Raw genomic sequence first — 23,920 nt, forward strand, 5'->3', positions numbered from 1 at the left:
GAATGATATCCCATATTCATGGAATGGAAGATATTTATTAAAATGGTAATATTTCTCAAACAGCTCTGTTTCAGTTCAATTCATGTGAAAATTTCACTTAGTTTTTTTTCCCAGAAAATGACAAAGTGATTTGAAAATTTGTAGGGCAACATGAGAAAGCCAAAATGTTTAAAACAGTCTTGAAAATGAACAAATTTGAAAGACACATTACTCAATTTCAGAACTCACTACAAAGCTACATTAATCAGGACAGTGTGGAACAAACTGACATATAGATAAACATATGAATCAACTGAGAGTCAGAAATAAACATATTTATCTATGATCAAATGATTCTTCCTCAAACTTCCCTGCGGGGCAGACAGTGGAGGATGAAGAAATGAAGACAAGGTACAGAATGCAGAAAGCTGAGGTCAAGTGCAGCCCTTTCTCTGGATGGAAGAAAAAGAACCACTCAACAATTGCAGCGTGTTTATTTATACATGCAGCAGGGTGATGTCAGGTGAAACCACTCTGTCTAACAATTATCTCGCTTCTCACACTCCCTGTTCTCTTTGCTGGAACAGCTGTTCACCTCTGGTACCTATGCCCTCAGTGCGTTCCTCTGGAGCTCTGTGCTCTAAGCTCCCCACGTGTGAACAATCTCCAGTTCAACCGCTCCTGACACTTTGTAAAGGAGCCAATCCCACTCAATCTGGAAAATCAGTCTTTTCCACAGTAGTTCTGGTACAACTAGTCACCGTATGTAAAAGAAAAAAAATTAACCTCTCTTACTATAACAAAAAATTTACCTGAACTGATCATAGACCCAAATATAAAATATAAAACTATAAAATTTAGAGAAGAAAGCATAGGTATATACCTATATCTTCACAATTTGGGGTTAAGCAATAAATTGTTAGACATGACACCAAAAACAAAATGAAAGCTAGATAAATTAGACATCATCAAAATTACAAACCTGTATGTTTCAAAGGATACCAGGAAGGATGTGGAAAGATCACTCACAAAATGGGAGAAAATATTTGCATGTCTTATATATGTTGAGGAACTTATACCTAGCATATGCAAAGAATATATAAAACTAATAAAAACACAAATAACTCACTTAAAAACTACACAAATGTCTATGAATAGACATTTTTCAAAAAAAGAAAGATACATAAATGGGTAAATAAGTACATGAAAGGATGTATCAATATCCTTAGTCATTAGGAAAATGCAAGGAAAATTACAGTAACAAGTGTTATTGACAGTAAGAAGTGAAACAATGACTAGTATAGGAAAGAATATGGAGAAGCTCTCACAAATTGCTGTTGGAAATGTAAATCATTCAGCTAACTTGGAAAATACTTGCCAGTACCTCAAATTAAACATGGGTTTGCCATCTGACCTAGCAATCCCACAAGTAGGTGTATAGTCAAGAAGTATAAACATATACCAACATAAGAACTTGAATATGAATTTTATTTGCAACATAATTTTAATATCTATACAGTAGAAAACCCCAAATATTAATCAGTGAGTGAATAAACAAAGTGTGCCATACGCATGCAATGGAATGTCATTTACTCATTATAGTAATGACACGCTGATGGAAGCTACAGCATGGCTGGACCTTGAGAACATTATGCTGTGTACAAGAAAGAAACCATAAAAGACCACATATTGTATGAAATAATTTATATCAAATGTCCAGAATATGTAAATCTATAAAGAAAGCAGGTTAGTTGCTCCTTGGGGGGCAGGGAGGAATGGATAGTTATTTCTAATGAGTGTGAGGTTTCTTTGGGGATGATGGAAATCTCCTAAAATTATATAGTGGTGACAACTCTAACTATGCTGACCACCATAGACTTGTGTCTTTTAAAGGAGTTATTTTATGATACTCAAATTAATATATTCTTAAGGCCATTATGAAGAACAGCAATTGTGGTATCTTCTTCCTTGCATAGGTTGCTGTATTTAGCCAGAGAAGTGAAGAAGATGAGTAATGTCAAGCCCCCTTCTGTAAAGCTGAATGATGGCCACCTCATGCCTGTGCTGGGATTGGGCACATCTGCTGCTCTGAAGGTAACCGTAATGGCACTGAGATGGAAGAGTGGCAGACCGGTTCCTCATCAGAGCCAGTCATTGTGTAGTTGGGGAAACTTAGGTAGGCCCAGTTTTTTTTTCACTTGTTAGACACTTCTCTCCAGGTTAGGGAGTTGTGCATTATTACTTTGTATGTTGTTAGTGCTTTTCAAATTTTCATGGAGATTTTGATGATCTTATTAAAAATACAGATTTGAGGGCCTTATCCCTAAGGTTCTAAGTCTGAGATAAGTCTTAAAAACTGACCTTTCTATTGAGCTACCAGGTGATTCTGATTCAAAGGAGCACAGTTGGAGCATCATTATACTGAGGGAGATGAAGTGTGTCACCGCCCAGCAGTTCAGGGATGGGTAAGCCTGTTTTTATGGCTCTCCCTGTTGTCCATTTGTAGCCATTTTATATTACAGTAAATTATACCTAGTTGCCACAATCACATGTTAGAAAATTTGTATTAAATTTCTTTGTGAAATAATGCCAGACTCCTCTTCAATTTACCAATCATTGTATAACACCCAGAGAAATCTCTCTGGCAAAGGAGACTAGAGAAAGACAGGATTAGAGAGGGCTTGCCAGGAGTGCTGGTGGATGCTGGTAATCCCAGCACTTGGGAGGTTGAGGCAGGAGGATCAACGTGAGTTCGAGACCAGCCTGAGCTACAAAGTGAGCTCCAGGGCAGCCTGAACTGCATAGCAAGACCCTGTCTCAAGAAGACCAAAAAAAAAAGGCCTAGAGAGAGCTTTGGGAGGAAAGTTTCTCAGAGGCCAAATTGTTGAGGCTATAGAAAGTGAAGTGTTAGTAAGAAATTCTCTTTCCGTTTTGATGACTGAATACCACACACATTTCTGAATCAGTGCTGTGAACTAGCAATGGCACACAGTAGTGGTTCATGATGAAGAAGGTTATAATTTCTAAAAGAAAATCATAGACTTTATTCTCCACCAAGAGAGGTGCACGCAGCACACCACTGAGAACTGTAAGCAAGGGCAGTGGACAGAGTGCTGCCTCTGTCTTGACGAGGCTCTTTGACCTGAAGATACAGGTTGCTGTGTGTGAAGATAGTCAATCTGTGGGACTTAGGTAACACATAAGGAGTTGGAAATTTGAAAAATACATACGGGAGACACTTAACTACTGAGAGAGAAAAAAACATGGATGATTTTAGGAGTCCATCTGGTAGCCCAACAGAACAGTAGACAGCAGATGAAGTATCGTGTTTTTAATTTATTTATTTATTTATTTATTTTTTATTGGTGCTGGGAATCGAACTCGCACTTGCTAGGCAGGCACTTGTGCCACTGAGCTATATCCCCAGCTGAAGTATCTGTATTTTGAAGGAGAAAATGTCATCTAATGATCAACTTACTAACACAAAAAGGAATCAACTCTGATGCACATTTGAGTGAAAGAAAATTTTCTTTTATGTTTTGTTCTCCCTGAAATGTTCTTTGAAGTGCTTTAGTGTTTCTTGAAGTGTTTTAAATACGTAAATTATTGAAATTATTCTATCTAAAGTAGTATTTTCTTTGCATTGATAGATATTATTAGCATCAGATTTTTGGGTTGAAATAGTTTAATAATTTCTTTTAGAGTAAATTAATTTAGGAATATAAATCTATAGATCATATATCTATCTATCTATCTATCTATCTATCTATCTATATAAAATCCAGAGACAGTTAAACCCAGTGCTTTCTAGTTCTGCTTCATGTATGCTCAAAGCATCAATTGTGAGCATCTTCTCTCAAGTTTGGAAGTTTGAAATTAGATATGATGGGAATATTTATACTATAGGAATTGGGAAATACTAGAAATCAAGACTTTCTTTCTTTTGGAACTTACTTGTTACACATTTACCACTTGATATAGCTCAACATTTAACTTTGCCATATCTAGTCTTAGCTTTAAAAAAAAAAGATTCTACTGTGTAGTTCTGCGTATGAAACATCTGTTTGTGAGTCAAATAAATCTTTATCTCTTTATGTTCATCTAGGATGCTACAAATAAGGTAGAAGAAGCTGTTGCAGTAGCCATTGATATAGGTTACCGGCATATTGATTCAGCTTATTTATATCAAAATGAAGAAGAGATCGGACGATCCCTCCAGAAGAAGATTTCCAGTGGCAGTGTAAAGAGAAGCGATATATTCTATACTTCAAAGGTGCTCTTTATAGTTATGTGTACTGTATCTGTATCGGTAGGGAGCTTACTATTAAAACAATAGATTTTTGGAAAATTTCGTAGTTTGATTTTAATTTCCTCTGACCATGCAACATGGGAACTGACTTGGAATGACGGTTCTGTGGTCCGACTGTTACTAGAATGATCTTCCCAGGAAATTCTTTTGGGTTCTTGGTGTCCTGAACAAAGAATTGGACAAGACACATTGAAAAGGTGGGGGGAGGCAATTTATTGAAGGTGGAAAGGAAGTAGGCTCTGCAGTGTGAGAACAGGTCAGTGAATAGACCCGCACTGGCCACAAGGATAAGAGAAAGAGGTCTTTTGTATCTGGAATTCCTAGATTGTCTTCTCCCTCATGGAAATAAACATTTGGGACAGCTGTCCTATCAAAAGCACATGTGGCCTACTACCGGGTTTAAGCTGTCCTATCAAACACTTGCTTGGCTTCGTGCTATATATAATTAAGGATTGAAAATACCACCTTTCTGATTGGTTCCATGTACAGTGCTCAGGAAGGGCAGACTCATCTTGGATCCTGTGTTCTCCTCATGTTCCCTGGTTTTCATGACTTTCACAGATCACCCACACTTGTCTGACAAGTTTTGCCCTAGGCCTAATCTCCAGTCTCAAGACTTCTATATGTGAATCCAGTCCCTGCCAGTTTTTACATGTCTGACCTCTAACAACCTACGGAACTCTGTGCCTCTCTTTCTCAAGCTATAAAATGAAAATAATTTATTTACCTCACAGGCTTTTTATGAGTGTTACATAAAAAAGACATAAAATTCCAAGAAACAGTTTGACACATTTTAAATGCTTAAAACTGCTAGCCATTTTTATTACTATATATTTTTTAAACATATGAATGAGATGAATTTGGTTTTTCCAACTCCGTATACACAATGTTTAAAGTTCATTCTGATTCAATTTTTAAATCCTTTGCTTACAGTGTGAGGTAATATGACTTTGTCAGAAAGTATAAGCTTGGAATCATAAAACGGGGCAAAAATTACACTCCACACAGTGTGGGCGCAAAAGGGGTATAAAAAAAGGGAAAACAAAAAGAGAAAAAACACACAGCACCCCCGCGCTGAGAGAGACACCCCCCCCACCCCAACCCTTTCTCTTCAGCTCCTTCCCTCTCTCTGCTTCTTGGCTGCCATGAATGCAGTGCTTGACTGTTCCTCTCCCATACCCTTCCTCAATGATTCTTACCTAAAAACAGTGGAGCTACCCGACCATGGACTAAAATGTGTGAGACCATGAACCACAATAGATATTTTCTCCTTTTAAGTTGATTTATGTCAGATATTTCCCCACAACCACTGGACTAATACAGTCTTCACAACTCAATCTATTTTATGGTTAAAAATACTTATTTCTCTTTACTATGCACTAAAGATAACCTCAGAACTGATATAAGGATGATATTACAGATTTTAAAAGTACTTATGTTCTTTTTAAAAATCTCATGAGTCCTTTTCTCCTACTATTCTTCATATCTACTGATACAATAGGCAAAACATGAAATAGCTTAGGTATCATTGAACTGACTACTGTTAGAAAAAAAGCTAGATTTGATGATAAGTAGCCTAGAAAGAGCAAATTCAGTTCCATGTAAGTGACTGCTATGCAGGTCTATAAAGGGACATTTTTTCCTTCTAGCCTCCCAGTGTAAATCACCTCACAGAACTGTTTTTAGACATGGTATATTAGTCGCTCCACTGTCATCTTTCTAAGATATATTTATTCCCTTAGAGCTAGTTATTTTGATGCACTTTCCTTAGATTATTACTTCTTAAAATGAAGTAAGAAATATACCCACAAAAAGTTCTTGATAAACCTGCATTTCTTTGGAAAACCTGTTAAATATAGTCAAGGCAGAGTTTTCTGAATCACAGTCACTGGGTGTTCTTGTATAACAGTTTCTCAGTCTACCCTCCAAGCATTAAAAATTATTTATTGTTTAGAGTAAAACTCAGTAGTATATTTTGCAGAAGCAAATGTAATAATTATTTTACATTCTAAAGTTTCAGAATTGCTACTCTAAGACCATGTTTTCTCTTTCTATATTTGTCTCAATCGTGTGAAAATAGTTTAAGATGATAACAAGTTAATGAGCTTTATTGAGTATAAATTGTCACTTATCTATGCTGAGTGAAGTTTTGGTTGATAACATTATTTTCCATTTTATTAATCTTTTTTCTAAAAACTCTTGAAGAAATAATCCCACACAATCTCTTTCACCTGTTGCAGGTGTGGAGCACTTTTTTACAGCCAGAATTGGTCCAAACATGCCTGAAAGCATCACTGAAGAAGCTTCAGCTGACTTATGTGGATCTTTATCTCATTCATTTCCCAGTACCTTTGAAGGTTGGCACATTTTTTTTTACTTCAGTGATCAACATAAAAATTAGTACCTGATTATAAAGACAGGATAAAATTTGTAAAGACAAGACATATACACAATAGTATATGTATATCTCTGTCTCTCTCTGTGTCTCTCTGTCTCTCTCTGTGTTTCTCTCCCTCTGAAATTGTTTCCATATCAATTCGCTGTTCCATCCCTAGAGCAATAAAAATTGATTAGCGTCAATGCCTTCATCTTGTGGAAGTACTGTATATATTTTCCAGTTGCCATGCTCTAAATCTCAACCTCATGCTCACTGACTTCTGGGGAATGTTGCAATGTTGAATTCAGTTGAGAGACAGGACATTTAATGAGATTCAACATTTGAGATGCAGACAAGTCACTGAGAGTTCTTCCACAGTGTCCAAGACCGGGGGGGGGGGGCACTGGACATGAAACTAGATGAGGATCTATTAGCAGGGGGTTGTGGGTGCCTCATGCTAGCCTTGACACAATTATAATTATTGAACTTCTAGCAATTCAAAGCATTTCTAGGGGGGATTTAACTCAGCGGCACAGCACCTGCCTGGCAAACGTGAGGTCATGAGTTCGATTCCCAGTACCGGAAAAAAAAACAAAAAAAAAAGCATTTCTAGGAAGTATGCCTCTTCTTCAATGGGCTTACTTTGCCCTTAAATTAATTTTTAACACCTTTAAAGAACAAGGAAAGATTGTTTCATTAGTCTCAAGGTATATCTGTCCTGAATAATTTGGCTGAGGCCAGACTGATTTTTGCATAAACTTTCCTTCCTTCCTGTGTTCCAGCCTGGAGAGGAGTTTTTCCCAAAGGACTCACATAGCAACCTCATTTTTGATACAGTGGACCTCTGTAGCACATGGGAGGTGAGTGTCCTCCAGAGACACCCTGTCACTCCACAAGGAGGGAGAGAGAATGGACGAGGAGTTCGGGAAAAGGGGATCTAGTCCAGTTCTGCCCTCTGTATGGAAACAAGTCCACAAATGCCCCTCTGTTTTCACATTTCATTTACTTAATCATTCAACAAATATTTGAGTTATTACACTATATCAAGCAATATTTTAAGTACTCAAGAAATAACAGTGCAGAGAGAGCAAAGCTTAGAGTGCTCGGTGTTACGGTGGAGAAGTAAAGGTGAGTAAGGAAGGGATGGACTAAGAGTGGGGGGGGGACAGCAGGAGGGGCTTGAGACTTGGAGAGCATATTTGCACATGTGCATGTGCACATGCACAACATACACACACATATACACACAAAGTATAGACCTCTTTAAAACACATTTGAACAAAGACTTGCAAGAGAGGAGGGAATTGATTCTGCGAGTCGTGATATAAGCAGAAAGTCAAGGCAAAGTTCTCAAGGTAGCAATGACACTATGATCCTTTAAGGACATCTTGGGGCATGTGTAGCAGGACAGGATGAGTGAGGTAGATGGTAGTAGGAAATGAAAGCAAACCCAACTGGCGTGCGGGGTCTCGGCTGTGGATTGCCATTGCCCATGCCCTAGCTGGCCCCACTACCTGTCTTCCTGGTGCTTGGTTTGGCATGACTCAGTCAAATATTTCTAGGCACTCCCTAAAGATTGGAAAGGTAGTGCTCGCTCTTGATTGGCATTCTGGCCATACATTCTTTCTTAGTGCCTGTGCTGCTGAAGTGAGCATAGGCCACTCACATTCCATATGTTATCTTCGTCCCCATTTTTTTTCTACTATGTGTCATTTCTTCTCACTCAGTCAATTCCTACCTTATTTATTGACATTTGCACCTTAAAAGATTTTATCTCCCCCATCTCTCCCACCAGCCCTATTTTGAATACTCACATTTATTATTCTTCTCTAACCTGTTGCGTATATTACTCTTTACAACCCTTTTTTCTCCAGGCCATGGAGAAGTGTAAGGATGCAGGACTGGCCAAGTCCATCGGGGTGTCCAACTTCAACCGCAGGCAGCTGGAGAAGATCCTGAACAAGCCGGGCCTCAAGTACAAGCCTGTCTGCAACCAGGTGAGCGTCGTTAGTATTCCCAAACCTCTTCCTTTGCTTTTCAGTTTTCTTATTCCTTGGCCAAACAAAGCTGCCAACGACAATCCACTTCATTTATTTTACCTTTGGATATCAGATGCTTCAAAAGACCAGAATATATTTCAAATTACTTAAGGAAATCGTGCCCAAGGCTATGCATTGACTTTTTAAAAAATATAAGCATGGGTTGGAGTTTAATCTCCTAGTTCTTATGGGGTTGGTTTATAGACAACAAATGAATGATAAACAGTTTGGTAACATAAAAGGTCAACAAATTCAAAACATCTGTGTAAAAGAAAATGAGAGATTCATCTTCGTCTGGCAACTTGTGTAAGTTTCATGCCACGAGACAACCACTGAGCCTCTGGTGATGCAAACACTTTCCAAAACTTATTAAAAATTACTGTTTCGATAAGATTCTACTCTGACAATGGATGATAGGGGTGTAACAATGTGAATGTACTTAATTTCTGTGAATGGTGTAGTTGAAAATGGTTAAAGTGGTAAAATTTCTGTAATGAATATTTTACCACCATAAAAAAATTTAAAGTAAAAACATTCCATTCATTAAGACAAACCACTTAAACAGGAAATATGTGAACTGCATGCCCTGGGAAGCTGTGGAGGTATGAGTCCATGGGAATGGCTGACAGTGCTCCTGGGCTGTGGAGGCTCACCTCCCCTCGATGGTTATATCCGCTGAGCAGGGATGATAGTCAGTCTTTTTATTCAACATTACACAGCTTATTTTTATTTTCCTTTTGAGTGAAAAGTACATCTAGAAGATCTAAAGAAAATATTTTTTCGCATCTCTTGGGTGTTTTACTGCCTATTTGGGCACTGTTAATATAGAGGAAGAAAAAACATGTTTTTTTATTTTTTTTTTATTTTAAAGAGCAAAAGAAGGACAACAAAGCAGTAGGGGTATACACCAAATTACAGACAAAGTGGTAGGACATTATCAATGGTGGTTATTTTACCTATTGGCATCTTCAAGATAGTTTCTCAGGAAAACAAATAGACAAACAATAGTGAGTTACAGACAGAAATGGCAGGAAATTATCAATGGTTGTTGTACTATACCCTGGGTTCTCCAAAGTGGTCTCTTGGGAAAACAAATAGAGATATACATGAGTGATCAATCAAATAATCATTGACTATTCTCGATAGCTGTTGTTGCAAACACATAGTAACAAACACACATCCATTTACGAAATAGCACAGGAGCAATACAAACATTACAGAATTATAGACAGACTGGTAGGAAAGCATCAGTGCTGCAATACATGTTGGCATCTTCAAAGTGGTTTCTCAGGAAATCAAAGATATGCAGGAAAGATCCAACAAGTAGTTACAGCCCAAGGGCTGAGAAAAATAGTGGGTTACCTCCTCATCAGTGACTCCCCTCACAGAGGTGTGACGGCTGGAAGGCCAGGATTGAAAACAAGGACTGAGAGACCAGCACCAGTGTCCAGCCACGGCCGTCCACTTTTTCCTCTGTGCTCATGGTTTCGCGGGGCTCCACCTTCTCCATGAAGGCGGTTCTACAGAATCCGAACACCGGGCACCCATGTAATGCATGAAGTCTCGGTGCAGACCTCTCCCGAGCTCCACTCGCTCCTCCACTGCAGCCTGTACAGTCAGGGGAAGAATGGCCTCCAGGGGGTCTCCCCGGGCGTTGTGCAAGGTCCTCCTGGTTTACAGCTTCTGAACGGCTCTCCTGACCCCAGTCCACAGGACCTCTGACTCCTTGGGCTTAGTCTGTATTCTCATGTTCTCCGAGTCTTTGTTCAGCAGCTGCTCCTCCGCTGACTCTGGACCTTTCTGGCTCTCAAGGACAGGGCCAAGAGCGACCTGCCGCGTGGCATGGGACGGTTCACGCACGTCTCTGGGTGGGCCTTTGTGTCGGTGCTTCTCTGTGGCATGGCGGTTCTCCACCGCGCGTCTCCGCACCGCTTCCTGGGCACCTGCTGCCTGCCTTTCCGGGCGCCTGCGTGGCGGGGTCTGCACAGGGCTTGTGAGGGCCGGCGCGCCTCACGGAGCAGAAAAACGTGGTTTGACTGCTGTTATTAATTTAAAAAGTTGAAGAAATGTGTCTAATATTATCCTGAGCCCTAAGAGGTGAGTGGAGTTTGGTCAAGTTGAGGTCAGTCAGTTGAGGGGTGGGTTACATGGGCAAGAATACACTTATTATCTATGTAGCAAGTAGTGAAGGCTGGAAGGGTAATTTTATCAGATTCAGGGCCTGAAAGAAACCTTGATGCTATCATATCGCACCTGAACTAGATGTACTAAGATACCAGATGTACCTTAATGTAAACTTATGAGCTTACTTACTAATGTATCAATTTGCCAGTTTTAATAACTGTACCATGTGAGTGTAAGGTGTTATTCATGGGGAGGCTGGGAAAGGAGTAAGGGCAAATACAGTAACTCTGGACTTTCCACTCAAATTTGTTTGCAGTAAACCTAAAACTGCTCAAAAGGCAAAGAAGAAAAAGATCAAGGGTTTCCAGAGATGCAGGGAGAGAGAAAGAGGAATAAAAAGATAAAGCACAGGGAGTGTTAATGCAGTGAAATTAAATGCATGGCATGGAAATGGTGGATATATGTTATTACACATTTGTCAAAACCCCAGAGAGTGTACAATGAGGGGAGTATAACAGTGTATCTATATATGGTTCATCAGTGGGGAAAAAAAGCACAGGCTAATACACGGTAAAACACAGGACAAAGCAGGGGTGGGGTCAGCAGGAGAAGGAGTATATGGAAACTCTGTACAGTACTTTCTCATTTCTTTTCTTCAAATTTCAAAGCAATCTTTTATATATTAAATATACCTTATTTAAATAATATTAAACATAGTAGGCTCTAAGCCAGTTGGTCCTAGTGTTGGAGTGAGAGGGTATTGCAGGTAAAAAGGGATGAAGGAGAAAAAGCAATCCTAAAACTAAAATGAACTTCATTATTTTCAAAAATGTGTTTGTCTTCGTTGCTTACTGCAGACCTGGCCCCTGGAGCTCCCAGCTCATCATGGAGGCAGTGGTGTTGGTCCACAAATCACTCAGACAAGGGAACTGAAAATAAATGTTTAAAATTCAGGGCAAGCCAGGTGTGGTACTGCACACCTGTATGCACTCAGGAGACTAGATCATGAGGATCACCATAAATTACGTGCCTGTAATCCCAGTACTCGGGAGGCTGAGGCAGGAGGATCATTGGGAGTTCCAGACCAGCTTGGGCTACAAAGTGAGCTCAAGACCAGCCTGAACTGCAGAGTGAGACCCTGTCTCAAAAAGACAAAAAAAGAAAAATACTCAGGGCAAATGCCGTGACATCTTCTTCATGTGCACCAGAAGGAGGAAAAATGGAAAAGTAGGCTTACAGTACTATTAACCCCTTTGATGGTACAGAACCCTCTCTCACTAGTAGTGTGTGAATGTAATGACACTAAAACTTTTCCTGACTTATTACATGCTTATCTAACATTTTGCTGGATATTCTGCAGGTGGAATGTCACCCTTACCTCAACCAGAGCGAACTACTGGAATTCTGCAAATCCAAAGACATTGTCATGATTGGATATGCTGTCTTGGGGTCCAACTCAGGCAAGGAATGGTAATGATCTTTATGAGGTTATGCTAATCACAGATCATTTGACCTTTGAGGCTATCTCTTAACAGTTTGGGGAAAATTACAGAGTAGGACTACGTCACCCTTGTATACCTTTACCTGACATTGTAAGGGCCCAATAAAACGCTATCGAATTATTAACATTGAAACCATTTTTGAAATAACAAATGCTCATGCAAAAGTTATTTATTATGATGGTGATCATTGGATTTTACTTTGGGCAATATTTTGTCCTTTTGACTCATCCAATCTTCTACTAAATTTCTCAAAAATGCTTGAAAAAAATGAGAAAAGTACCTGAGTTTCACCTTCTCCCTTCCTTTCCTTTACTCTTCTTTTTTGGATGCATTAAAATAGACATGAAGACAGTCAGAGGGTAACACAATGGTTTTAGAGGATTAGACATCATTAGTCAGAATGAGTACCCCTGGGGAAAAAAAGGATATTCAGTGTTAGGTGGTCTCAGTGTGCCTGCGACTATGTTTTTGTAAAGGATGATAAGATTACTCTGAGGGGAGACTTGGTTCAATCAGTGAGAGCAGCAGAGAAGCTGCTTCTCTGTTTTAGAAAGCCTTGGTGAAACAGCAGTGAGCTGAGACCTCTGTGATTATTTATTTGTAGTTCAAGGACGTGAGAACAGAGATGTAGGAGAAAAGAACTTGTAACATTTGAATAAGAGCTTTGGTCAGGGGACAGGGAAGGGATGGGATGGTTTGTTTTGTGACTGCATTGATCTAGTTTGAGCAATCTCATTAAGCAGGAAGCTTATCAGAGGGTAGGAGGAATGCAATGGCCGAGCCAAACCCTCTGGGAATGACTTGCTTTTAACTCTGCTGACTGTTCTCCTCAAGATCTGCTCTAAAATTTATTCAGGCATTCCAAGACCCTGGAAACTACTGTTTCTTCCTTTTTGGACTCATTTCAAGTGCTCCTCCAGCCAGCATCTCCCCATGTTAGGTAACACTGTTTCTCCTCACAGGTTGAACAAGGACAACCCAGTTCTTCTGGAGGACCCAGTACTCGTGGCCCTTGCTCAGAAGCACCAGCGCACTCCAGCCCAGGTTGCTCTGCGCTACCAGTTGCAGCGGGGAGTGGTGGCTCTGGCCAAAAGCTTCAATAAAGAGCGACTCCAGGAGAACTTCCAGGTGCAGTAAGGGCTGTGGGACCTCACAGAGACATGTCACTTCCTCTGGGTATGCTGTCATTGGTGCGGGGCTCAAGGTACATTTGAACACAGCCCATCTCCTTGTATACTCTCTGCTTACAAGCACTGTATTTAACCTTTATCTTCTAATCCCTACAAGGAAGAAAGTATAGTGGTTTAAAGGAATAATTACTAAACAGAGGGTCAGAGTTGGATTCCAAATCCTGATTTGGCCTCTGCATATGATCCTGAGTAAATCACCCCTTGATTTCTTCAGCTGTATCTTAATTCTTTATGTTTTGCTATAACAGAATATGAGAGACTGGAAAGATTATAAGGGAAAAAGATTCATTCAGTTCACAGTCATGGAGGATGAAAGTCCTGGATGGTGGCACATGGCCAGGGCCCTGTGCTGCATCATAAAATGGTGGAGAAGGGGAAGGAAAGCATAGTTTCATAAAACAGGCCGCGCTTCAGGGGCAAGTTCACTTTCTAAGAGCCTGCTCATTCCATGACTGGTTTAGTCATAAAGGAAGAAATTGCTCATTGCCTCAGGAATTAACCTGGTCACATGACAGTGGCATCAATCACCTCGTGAGTTCCTTATGAACACCACTTAAACCCCTCTCAAAGGCCTCAATGCCATTACACTGGAGAGTTTTGAAAGGAATGAGCTACATCCAAACCAAAGCAAGCTGTACAATGAAGCAATTAGCTCAGATGAGATTTGGATTAAACAATCTCTAGGATACCTTTGTTATAATCACAGCCACCCAAAAGGAGTTTCTGAGGAAAGATTAGAGATGCTGATTTCACCTGGCTGAATGGACAGACTCCTGTGATGTTGGCCATCCAATGAACCCCAAGTTCAAGATAACTGTCTCGTGCATCCATGTAAATTTGTATGTTTGTGCAGAGAAAATAAGAGGAACAGCAACCACCTCAGAGAAACTGATCGTTCATGTCTTTGATAGGTTTTTGACTTCCAGTTGACACCAGAGGATATGAAAGCTCTAGATGGCCTAAACAGAAATATTCGCTATTTTCCCGATTCTCAGTAAGTAGTTTGTTCTACTGTAGACACGTGGGACCAGGATAGTGAGAAATTCATTTCATTATAATCTACAGAAGGCAGTCTTCTGCTTAGGGAAAGTAGAAAGCATTTTTTTTTTACAGACCTGAGATTAGAAACCTGTCCCAAGGCATAGGGCTCTGCGTGACTAAGAGGGAAATTACCTTCCTCCAAGCTGTGCTTTCGCTCTGTGTTTTCTCCTTGTGAATCTCACCACCAGGTGCATCTAGTGAGGGCCCATTTTTGTTTTATTTGCTACGTTACAGCAGGCAGAAGGCGTGGTGGTTACAGAGTGGAAACATGTCAATTCAGGTCCTTCTTCCTGTTATAAATCCATAGTTCCTACCATGGACAATATCTTGATTCCCTCATCTAACCTTAGTTTTGTCCCAAAGTCTCTACTTCTGAATAGCGTGAACATGAGTTTGGGCACTGATTTTCCAACATACGAGTTTTGGAGGCCAGGTCAAAATAAGACACTCTTCCCCTGATTCCATTTCTGTCCTATATGCAGGATGCATTAATTCTATGCCAGTAGCCCCAAAGTCTTAACTCTTTTCAGAACTAATTCAAAAATCAAAAGTTCAGGGTTTCATCTGATGCCATATCAGTGAGACTCAGGGTATGATTAATCCCATAGCAGCCATGAGCTTGTGAAACCTAAATAAATTATCTAGTTCTGAAATACAATGGTGGAACATTCCCATCCTAAGAGGGGAAAGGAGGCAAGAAAAAGTGCATGTCTGGAATAAAAAAGACCAGAACCATACAGTGAAATGAGTAGTAAGACTTACAGCTTCAGAATAAATCTTTTATCCCATGTGCTGCCTCTTGGGTACACTTTGGGGTTTTGGTCCATAAAGCCTCAGGCAGGCTGATCCCTATCTTTGCTGGGCTTATTGGAGGTAGCACTTCTCACAGGTTGGAGACTTGTGACTACAGCTATTTCAGAAAAGATGTTGTATACTGGTAGCTGTATTGTTCTGGACTCTCAAGGAAAGCCTGCCACTACATTTCCAGTAGGCTCCCAGTAGCTTAGTGAGCAACTCTATTTATTCCCACAGTTCAAACATAACAGACCTAAATTTAAAACTTTAATCTTTTCTTGCTGTATATATTCCTCATGTTAGAGCTGCAAATATCATCATTATAGCTCAAACCTCACTCTCTATGTCTAATTAACCATTGGGTCATATAGATCTTATATCTCAAGGTTTCTCATGTTTCTGTTAGTTATATCATAAGCCCCATCCCTTCTAATTCAGGTCTTGAGTTAGCTTTTTACCCATCTCAAAAATAAGATCACAATAATTTTCATGCTCATGTTAGTCTAAGAAAACAGCTCTTCACCTAGCCTTTAAAAATTAATGAACCAAGATGCTCTCTTTACCTTTGTAGGTTTTGTCATCACCCAGATTCCCCTTTTTAGAAGAACTTTAACAACAGACTCTGTGGTTGCTTCAGTGGTCTTTGATTTTGGTTGATGAATCGAGAACACATCAAGAATGAGGAAGTAATGACAAGAATTTTGGAATGATCATGTTGCTATAATTAGAAGAAAATTGTTAAGTTTTTCTAAAATTTGAACATTAATACATTTATGTGAAAACAGAATCTCATTCCCTATGCTCAAAGCAACAAAGGTTTCTTGAGCTATTGATCTTCCTTTAATAAAAATTTGAAAATGTTCACTTCCAAAATGTGTTTCCATTTAATTGGTGAATATCTCCATCAACTTCTTAGTTAGCTCCTCTTGGGTTTTCTGTTCTTCCCCATCTAATGGCTATTGGGGCCTGATGCTACAAATATTTGTCTTAGAATTTACAGATTCTAAATAAAATGTTCATAAGTAAAATCTCAAATTCTGTGTGTTTCTTGGAACTTTTTACCTCTTCAATTTTGTTAATGAAGAGTACCTAAATGCCTCATCTCTGTGGTCCTTACTAGCAAGGAGAGAATAATAGTTTTAGGGGATGGTTAGGTATAAGACATGTTTCTGGATTATGCAGGTTTCCATCCTTGTGACAAAATAATGAGAAAGACAACGCAACAGAGGAAAGGTTTACTTCGGCTTACTGTTTCAGAGGTTTTAGTCCATAGTCTACTAGCTCCACTACTTAGGGCCTGTGGTGAAGATGAACATTGTGTACAGGTAGTTGGCAGAGGAAAATGGCTCACCTCATGCTAAAAAGAAAACAGGAAGCTAGAATGAGAGCACAAACCAGATGGAGGGAAATGGCATGGGGACAAGATAGTCCCCAGTGGACACACCCATGACCCGCTCTGTTCAACTAGGCCCCAGATCTCAATTTTCCGTCTCTTCCCAATAATACCATCAAAGTAAGAATCCATCAAAGGATTGAACCACAGTAAAGTTAAGAGTCCTCAGGGTCTAATCCCTTCCCAAAAGCCCCACCTCCAAACATTACTGCAGTGGGAACCAAGCCTTCAACACATCAGCTTTTGGGGGACACTCCAGATGCAAACTAAAACAAGCCCCAGAGACCCCATTGTGCACACTACTTCTTACCTGTGCTATAGTTTGCTGTGTATAGAAGCCCTCCCTGATTTACAGATGGTGAAACCAAAATAACCCGTGGTTGTTTTGCTGAATTTCTAAGAAAGAGAGAAAAATATTCAGAGCAACAACAGAGGAACATCATAATTCCCAATGTAAACACTATTAACAAAGTTACAAAACATGCACATGCAGATCCTGTGACCTAAACTCCTTGCTCACATAACTTTAAACTCCTTGCTCAGATAATTTTCCACTGATTTCATTCATTTAAAGGAGTTTTTTTTTTTTTTTTTTGCTAATAGGAAGTAAAACAATATTAAGCATTTTGTAAGATAAAATGAGGATTCACTGGAATTAAATATTTTATGGCACATTTGATGAGCTACATTTACATTACTGGATATTATGAAAGAAATTTGAAATGTCTCTTAAAATATATATCCACAGCTTTTTTTATCAGATATATGTTTTAAATTTGGTAATCTTGGAAAACATTCAAGTAATATTTTAAAGGACCTGAACTATATTATAGAGATTAATTTTTACTAACAAAATGCAAATATTTCAAGAAAAAGGAAGTCTTCCAGGCTAAGATGATTTAATTATGTACCAAAGGACCCTCCCCTCAAAAAAATATTGTAAATAATCCTTGTGATTATCACATGGCTATTTTTATGCCCTACAGAAATGAATTATAGTAACACTTGGAGTAAGAAGTACTGTATTTTCAGATTTTAGCAAAGAGTTAATGTAAGATGAAAATCTGGAAGTTGATTTTCTTAAAATCCTTTGTGTCTTGATAACGTTTTAAAGACTATATGTGTCTCTTGGGCATATGCACCTGAAAATAAATATCATAGCTCTAATGTCCCCAAAAGGGTCAGACCACTTTTAAGTAGATTTAACTGGCTTCTTTCCCTGTGAGATTCTTGCCTATATCTTTCACCTCCATCTTCTCTTAGTGTATCAAAAGTATTTTAATTATATACCTAGCCCTCTCTGAAAAAATGGTTCAAAAAATGTATATTAAAAACCCTCTCAGATATCCTTGGGCCCTGTCATTCACAAATAGAGATAAACCGCTTGTCCTGGCCTCATGACTTGCATAACTCTCACCAACTCTCTAATATGCCGAAGGCTTCGTGATTGCAAGTTGTAAAGCAGAGTGTACAGCAATCTAGGGATACTGACTAGCAGGGGTACTTTCTCACTACCTGTGAAAAACTGAATTGAGATGTGTTGGCCAATATCCATAGTGGATTTTGTTTCTATCTCTGTGAAATTATAAGTCACATTTAATAAGATTATCTTGTTCAGAGTAGACCATCAACCTGTAATTGAACTGTTTAGAAATTTTGCAGTCCTGCTTTGTTCAATAACAGGTCAGTCCAATTGTCTGATGAGTACAGGTTATACAAAGTGACTCTGAAGTGACTTGCTTCTCCAATTGGCCAAACCTACCCCAAACCATTCCAGGAAGGAGCCAATTAGAAATCCAAAGAAATAAGTTCTAATTCCCTGGGTGATCAGTACAAACCAATTATTGGTGAACTTACATGCAGAGTGGGTTTCAGCTTTCTTGCAACAGATAATAAGTCAAGAGACTCTACCTAGGATGTTTGCAAGGTCAGTGTATGGAGTTTGTATGAAATTTTAGAGAATTTGACTCAGAATGGGAGCTAGTATCTATGATCTTTTAGTGTCTCAGGTAACCATCTAATATGTTATTAGTGTCTCAGAATATTCAAGGTCATGGCATCGGTACAAACCTGTAGGTAAAAAAAATGCAATTGGCCACATCAAAGAGTAACAAAGTCACTTTGTGTTTCAGTCCAAAGAGCTAGTTGTGATAGGGCAAGTGAGTTCAATGAGACCAGCATCCACAACAGACCAAAGAGCAGAAACAAATAAAGCTTTATTGAACCAGTTGATGGACAGTCTCTAACCAGGAGTCAGAGATGTCCACACCAATCTGGGTTTCACTTTCTGTTTAAGTACATGTTTAGGTTTCCATAATAACCATTACCTCATTTTTGGGAATTTTACAAGAATGTCACATAATGGTTACAAGGCTTACCTTTCTCAGAACTTGTGTGTTGTGGTTTAAATTTAGCCTACTTCCCAATTTGTCCTGTTTGTTCTGTTCCCATGACTGAGCTCTCCTTTAAGTAGGTTGATAACTAATCAAGGGGTGGGGTGAGGAGTAGGGTTAACTACAGTTTAAGAGAACTTAAGTGACTTCCTTTAATATGGAGTTAGAAAATGGAGTCCTTCTTGCCCTTTCAGTGGAAAACTAGTGAATTCTACACTTTTCTTTTTTTCTTAATCATAGGGAGATAGTTGCCAGAGATAGGCAACTAGTTGAAGAGAAGTAAGCATTCTCTTGCCTAAAAAATCCTCAATATTTGTCACATAAAACTATTACAGAGTCCAGAGTAATCTTCTATTCTTATATCTGGTAATCTGAGCAACTTCATTGAAGATAACAATATGTAAAATAACAACCACTATTAATCCCTACCATTTAGTTTGAAACTCTGTATCATTTTTAATGTCCTGGCATTGTTTTGTTTGTATTTTGCTACTGTTCTTTTTTTGTGTTCTATTTTCTTTAAAATAAAAATAAAAAAACTATTATAAACATGTAGTACTTATGATTTGGCAAAATTTTGATTGATCTATTACTGTTTTAAGGTGACATCTGCTTTGGGGGACTTTTCATGATTTAAACTTAACACTAGAAAACATTCTGTTTTTAGGGATACATTTTAATAATAAATACATCTGAACATAAGTTTTAGCTAGAAGAACAGAGTTATATATGTATCTAATTATGTAAATAATATATACAAAATGGTATGTCATTAAATGAAATATTTATGTTTATATAACAAGAAACAACTGTGAACATATCTCACTAATAATTAAAATTGGTATTCTTTATATTTTTCTAATTGTCCTCTTGTAGTTGTAAATGCAAAAAAATGTGGTTTTCACTCCAAATACACCTGTAGTTTCACTTAGGTGTTTTGGTCAGCTTTCTGTTGCTGTGACAAAATATCTGAGAAAAACAAAAGGAGAAAAAGGTTATTTTAGCTCATGGTTTCACAGGTTTCAGTCAGTGGTAGTCTGGCTTCATTGTTATGGGCCTGTGGTGGGCAGAGCATCATAGATGAGAAGGTGAAGTGGAGGAGAGTGTTCACTTCTGGCAGCCAGCAAACGCAGAGAGGGAGAGAGCATGCAGTGGTTGGCTTTCTCCTCCTCCTGGTTTGTGCCACCCAGGCCCCCAGCCGGTTTGACTGTTTCTCCCACATTCAAGGTGGAACTCCCCCTCAGTTCATTGACCTACATGCCAGTTGCCTGTGAAACAGCCTCATAGACATGCCCAGACACATTCACAAGTGTGTTTACTAATGTTCTCGGCATGTCTCAAGCCAATCAATGTAACAGTCAAGACCAATCATCACATTTAGGTTTAACTTTCATTTCACATCTTCTACAACTAGCAGAAAAATTGCCAGGCTGAAACAGATAGAGAGCTTTTCCTTTGCCCTCTTTTAGCTCTTCCTACCTGCCCTATTCTTTCTTGTTGCTGGGACATGATACCTGGTACCCACAGATTAACAGAGGAAAACTTTATTTTCGCTCATAGTTGGCTGGCTCCAAGGCAGAGAGGTATAGGAAAGGAGGCTTGCCTATGGCATGGCAGTCAGGAAGCAGAGAGAGATAAAGGGAGGAGAGAGGGAAGTAGACCACGCCCCACATGACTCATAGTTTTCAATCAAGTTTCACCTTGAAAAATCACATTTAGCCAAAAACTCAACACTGGACCAATCTGCACTGATGACAAAACTTGCCAAATCCCCACATATGAGCCCATAAGGCTTTGGGGAACATCTAGACATAAACCATACTATCACCCATGGTGACCATGGTCTCTCGTTCAATGATTAAGAGATAAAAAAGTTAGCTGAGAAGTCATCCCCCCATGTCTCTCTTTTCTAGCAATTAAGAGATAAGTAAGCTTTGCGCAGTGGCAGTATCGTAGCCAATGAGATTTATCCGAGGCGCGATTATTGCTAAGAGATAAGTAAATTAAAAAGCGGAAAAATCACTTGCCTATAGTGAACATGGTCTCTTTATTTAAAAAAGAAGTTACTAAATTGAGAAATCAAATAACTAGGTACATATTTATATTGTTTCCCAAAAGCCTCAGGAGAATTATAAACTTGCCCCAGATTATGGGGCCTATAGCTGGCTGAATAATGGCCTCCTAAAGATGTCCAGGGCCTAATCCCAAGAATTTAGAATATATTCCTTCATATGATAAAAGGTACTCTAGGAGACTGAGGCAGGAGAACCACAAATTCAAGCTTGCCCCGAGCAATTTAGCAAAAAATTATAAAGATAATAGTAAAAGGAACTGGGAATACAGTTCAGTGGGAAGGCCCTGGTTTCAATTCCCAGGAACCACCAAAAAAAAAAAACTCATTGGTATGATATAGGTGTGATTAAAGTTTTTGTCATGTGGAGATTATCCTATATCTTCTCACATGGGTCTGACATAATCCCAAGGGTTCTTATAATGAGAATGGATAAAGTCAAAGAAGAGAAGATCCCACTCTTCTGGCTTTGAAGATGGAAAAAGAGACACAGCCCAAGGAATGCTGGTGATATCCAGAAATCAGAAAAAACAAGGAGGTAGGTTTGCCCTAAATCTTGTAGAAGGATATAGCCCTGTCAAGACCTAGATTTTAGACCTCTAAACTCCAGAACTGCAAGAAAAAAGATGTTGTTAAGCCATTCAATGTGTGGTCATTGGTTTCAGCAACAATAAGATGCTAACACATGGGTTACTGCACCTTGGTCCTTATGCCAGACCTTACAGTGGAAGCAAAAATAAATTTCTGCCCTTGTCTTTGATAATGGTATTGAGGAAAATGTGATTTCATAGAACAGAAAGGAATTTAAGTCTGTGCCAAAATGACCCATCTCATACATTCATTGCACCATAGTTTTCCAGTCAGAGTTGATTTAAAAAGGAAAGATGACAGCTTAAAGTGTTCAAAGTTTTGCATCATAAACATATAGAAGACATCCTCATGATGGCTGCGCCTTATTTCGGTTCATCTCTGACAATTAAAAGAGAAGCTGCTATGCAGGGTGGAGGACCAGTGTTTGTTGCCTATGATAATATTTTTACTTCAAGGAAATGTTAGAATTTTGAGACCTTGTACACTTTTTTGATGAACTGTAATATTAACATATCTGATTTTTAAAAAATATCAATGTCAACATGCAGAAAATGTGAAAATTCAGTCAAGAATGCTATGACAGATCAATGGACTTTAGTGTATCAGAAGGGAAAAGTTCACTGATACGACTTCCAATTCTGCATTGCAAAAGCTCTAACTCCAATTTGTCCAGTTTGTTGTATCAAAGAATATCCTTAATTATCTGAAAAAGATGTAAAATACTCCCTTTTCAAGTACATGAAGCTGGGTTTTTTCCCATGTACTTTAGCCAAGGAATTTTCTTTTTTGTACCAGGAATTGAATTCAGGACCTTGTGCTTGCCAGGCAGGCATTGTACTGCTGAGCTGTATCCTTGGCCCCAGGAAAAATTTTTGATTAAATGTAGAATCAGATACAAAAGTCCTGAGGTCATCTATTAAACCAGATATGAGGTGTATGAACATATGAAACAATGCCATTCTTCTAAATTTTTAAATACAGCGACTGAGTTTTATTACTGTTATTACATGTTGTAGTAGTTCTCAGATGGTTCCATCTTCTAAATAAGCTTTTTCTTGAGACAAAGTTGCTCTATGCAGCCCAGCCTCACCTTGGAACACTTGATCCTCGGGCCTCAGTCACTAGAATGCTGCTATTACAGACATGCACCACCATGCTCCACCTTTGTTCTTTCAGTAACCATATACCATTCTTATCATTTGGTGAGGAGGTTTCCTAATTTTTCTTTTGTATCAAGCATTCATTCCATGGCTATACAACCTCTTCTAATTCTTTACTTTCAAAATATCTCCCTGAACTGCATAATGACCTTTGACCCTTTAATCTGCTGGGATATGAGGACAAAGGCCGATTTCCTGGGAGGTCTGTTTGCTGACTGACTGAAGCACGCTCAGTGAACCTTAGCTACCCCTGTTATATTTATTGCCAGTAATTATTTTCCTGACCTGACTTGGTGAGGAATCCAGAGGCTGGAGCTGAATGATGAAGCACAGCAGCAGAGCTTTAGCCCCACAACAATCACAACTTAATCTTGTCTATACTTTCTCAGACAGTCTCTTAGCATCCAGCTCACTTAGTACCCAATGTACAAGTGTACCTCATTTATACAATATTAAGGTGTAAGGTCATTTTGATAGGACAAAATTTTGCCATATAAAATCCTTGCTCATCTGTTTTTATATTTCCTCTTTGTATTATTTTTTGTTTTTTTTTTATTCTCTCTGACTCTGCCGATCTGCCTCCCTCCTCTCTCTGTCTGTCTCTGTCTCTCTCTTTCTCTCTCTCTCTCTGTCTCTCTGTCTCTCTGTCTCTCTGTCTCTCTCTCTCTCTCTCTCTCTCTCAACCGCAATGGCTGCTTGGATTTAAAAATGTTCTTGGCACATTTCCAAGCACAGATTTAACTCATAGGCGTTACCTTGTAAATAGAGTTCACTGATTAACAGACTTTTAAGTAAACTTGAATAACTACCAGCAGAAAGTAGAAAGAGGGCAAAGATGTTGCTTTTTTTCTAGGGCCGATAAACCTTTAAGATTGTACAACCTGGAAATGATAAATTATCTTAGTAGAAGAAGAAAGTAGCAAAGAGCAAGTTAATCCTACAATGGCAGTGTAAGA

General features: G+C 38.9%; 1 protein-coding gene across 3 annotated transcripts in view; it reads left to right on the plus strand.

Annotated features, from left to right (window-relative positions):
• The window catches only part of LOC102025031 (prostaglandin F synthase 1-like), a 35,131-nt gene extending 18,740 nt beyond the window's left edge, over window positions 1–16,391 (plus strand). For 2 of the 3 annotated variants that reach the window (XM_005386862.2, XM_005386863.1), the window contains exons 2-10: window positions 1,956–2,073; window positions 4,085–4,252; window positions 6,529–6,645; window positions 7,448–7,525; window positions 8,540–8,662; window positions 12,189–12,298; window positions 13,293–13,458; window positions 14,432–14,514; window positions 15,928–16,391. In XM_005386862.2, the coding sequence (XP_005386919.1) occupies window positions 1,956–2,073; window positions 4,085–4,252; window positions 6,529–6,645; window positions 7,448–7,525; window positions 8,540–8,662; window positions 12,189–12,298; window positions 13,293–13,458; window positions 14,432–14,514; window positions 15,928–15,958 (994 nt within the window). In that variant the 3' untranslated portion in view covers window positions 15,959–16,391. The remainder of the gene's footprint in view (window positions 1–1,955; window positions 2,074–4,084; window positions 4,253–6,528; window positions 6,646–7,447; window positions 7,526–8,539; window positions 8,663–12,188; window positions 12,299–13,292; window positions 13,459–14,431; window positions 14,515–15,927) is intronic. The other variant, XM_005386864.2, reaches the window with a different exon arrangement.
• Window positions 16,392–23,920: the final 7,529 nt, after the last annotated feature.

Source organism: Chinchilla lanigera, unplaced genomic scaffold (genome assembly GCF_000276665.1).
Source record: "Chinchilla lanigera isolate Chin_1 unplaced genomic scaffold, ChiLan1.0 scaffold00028, whole genome shotgun sequence".
NCBI lineage: Eukaryota > Metazoa > Chordata > Mammalia > Rodentia > Chinchillidae > Chinchilla > Chinchilla lanigera.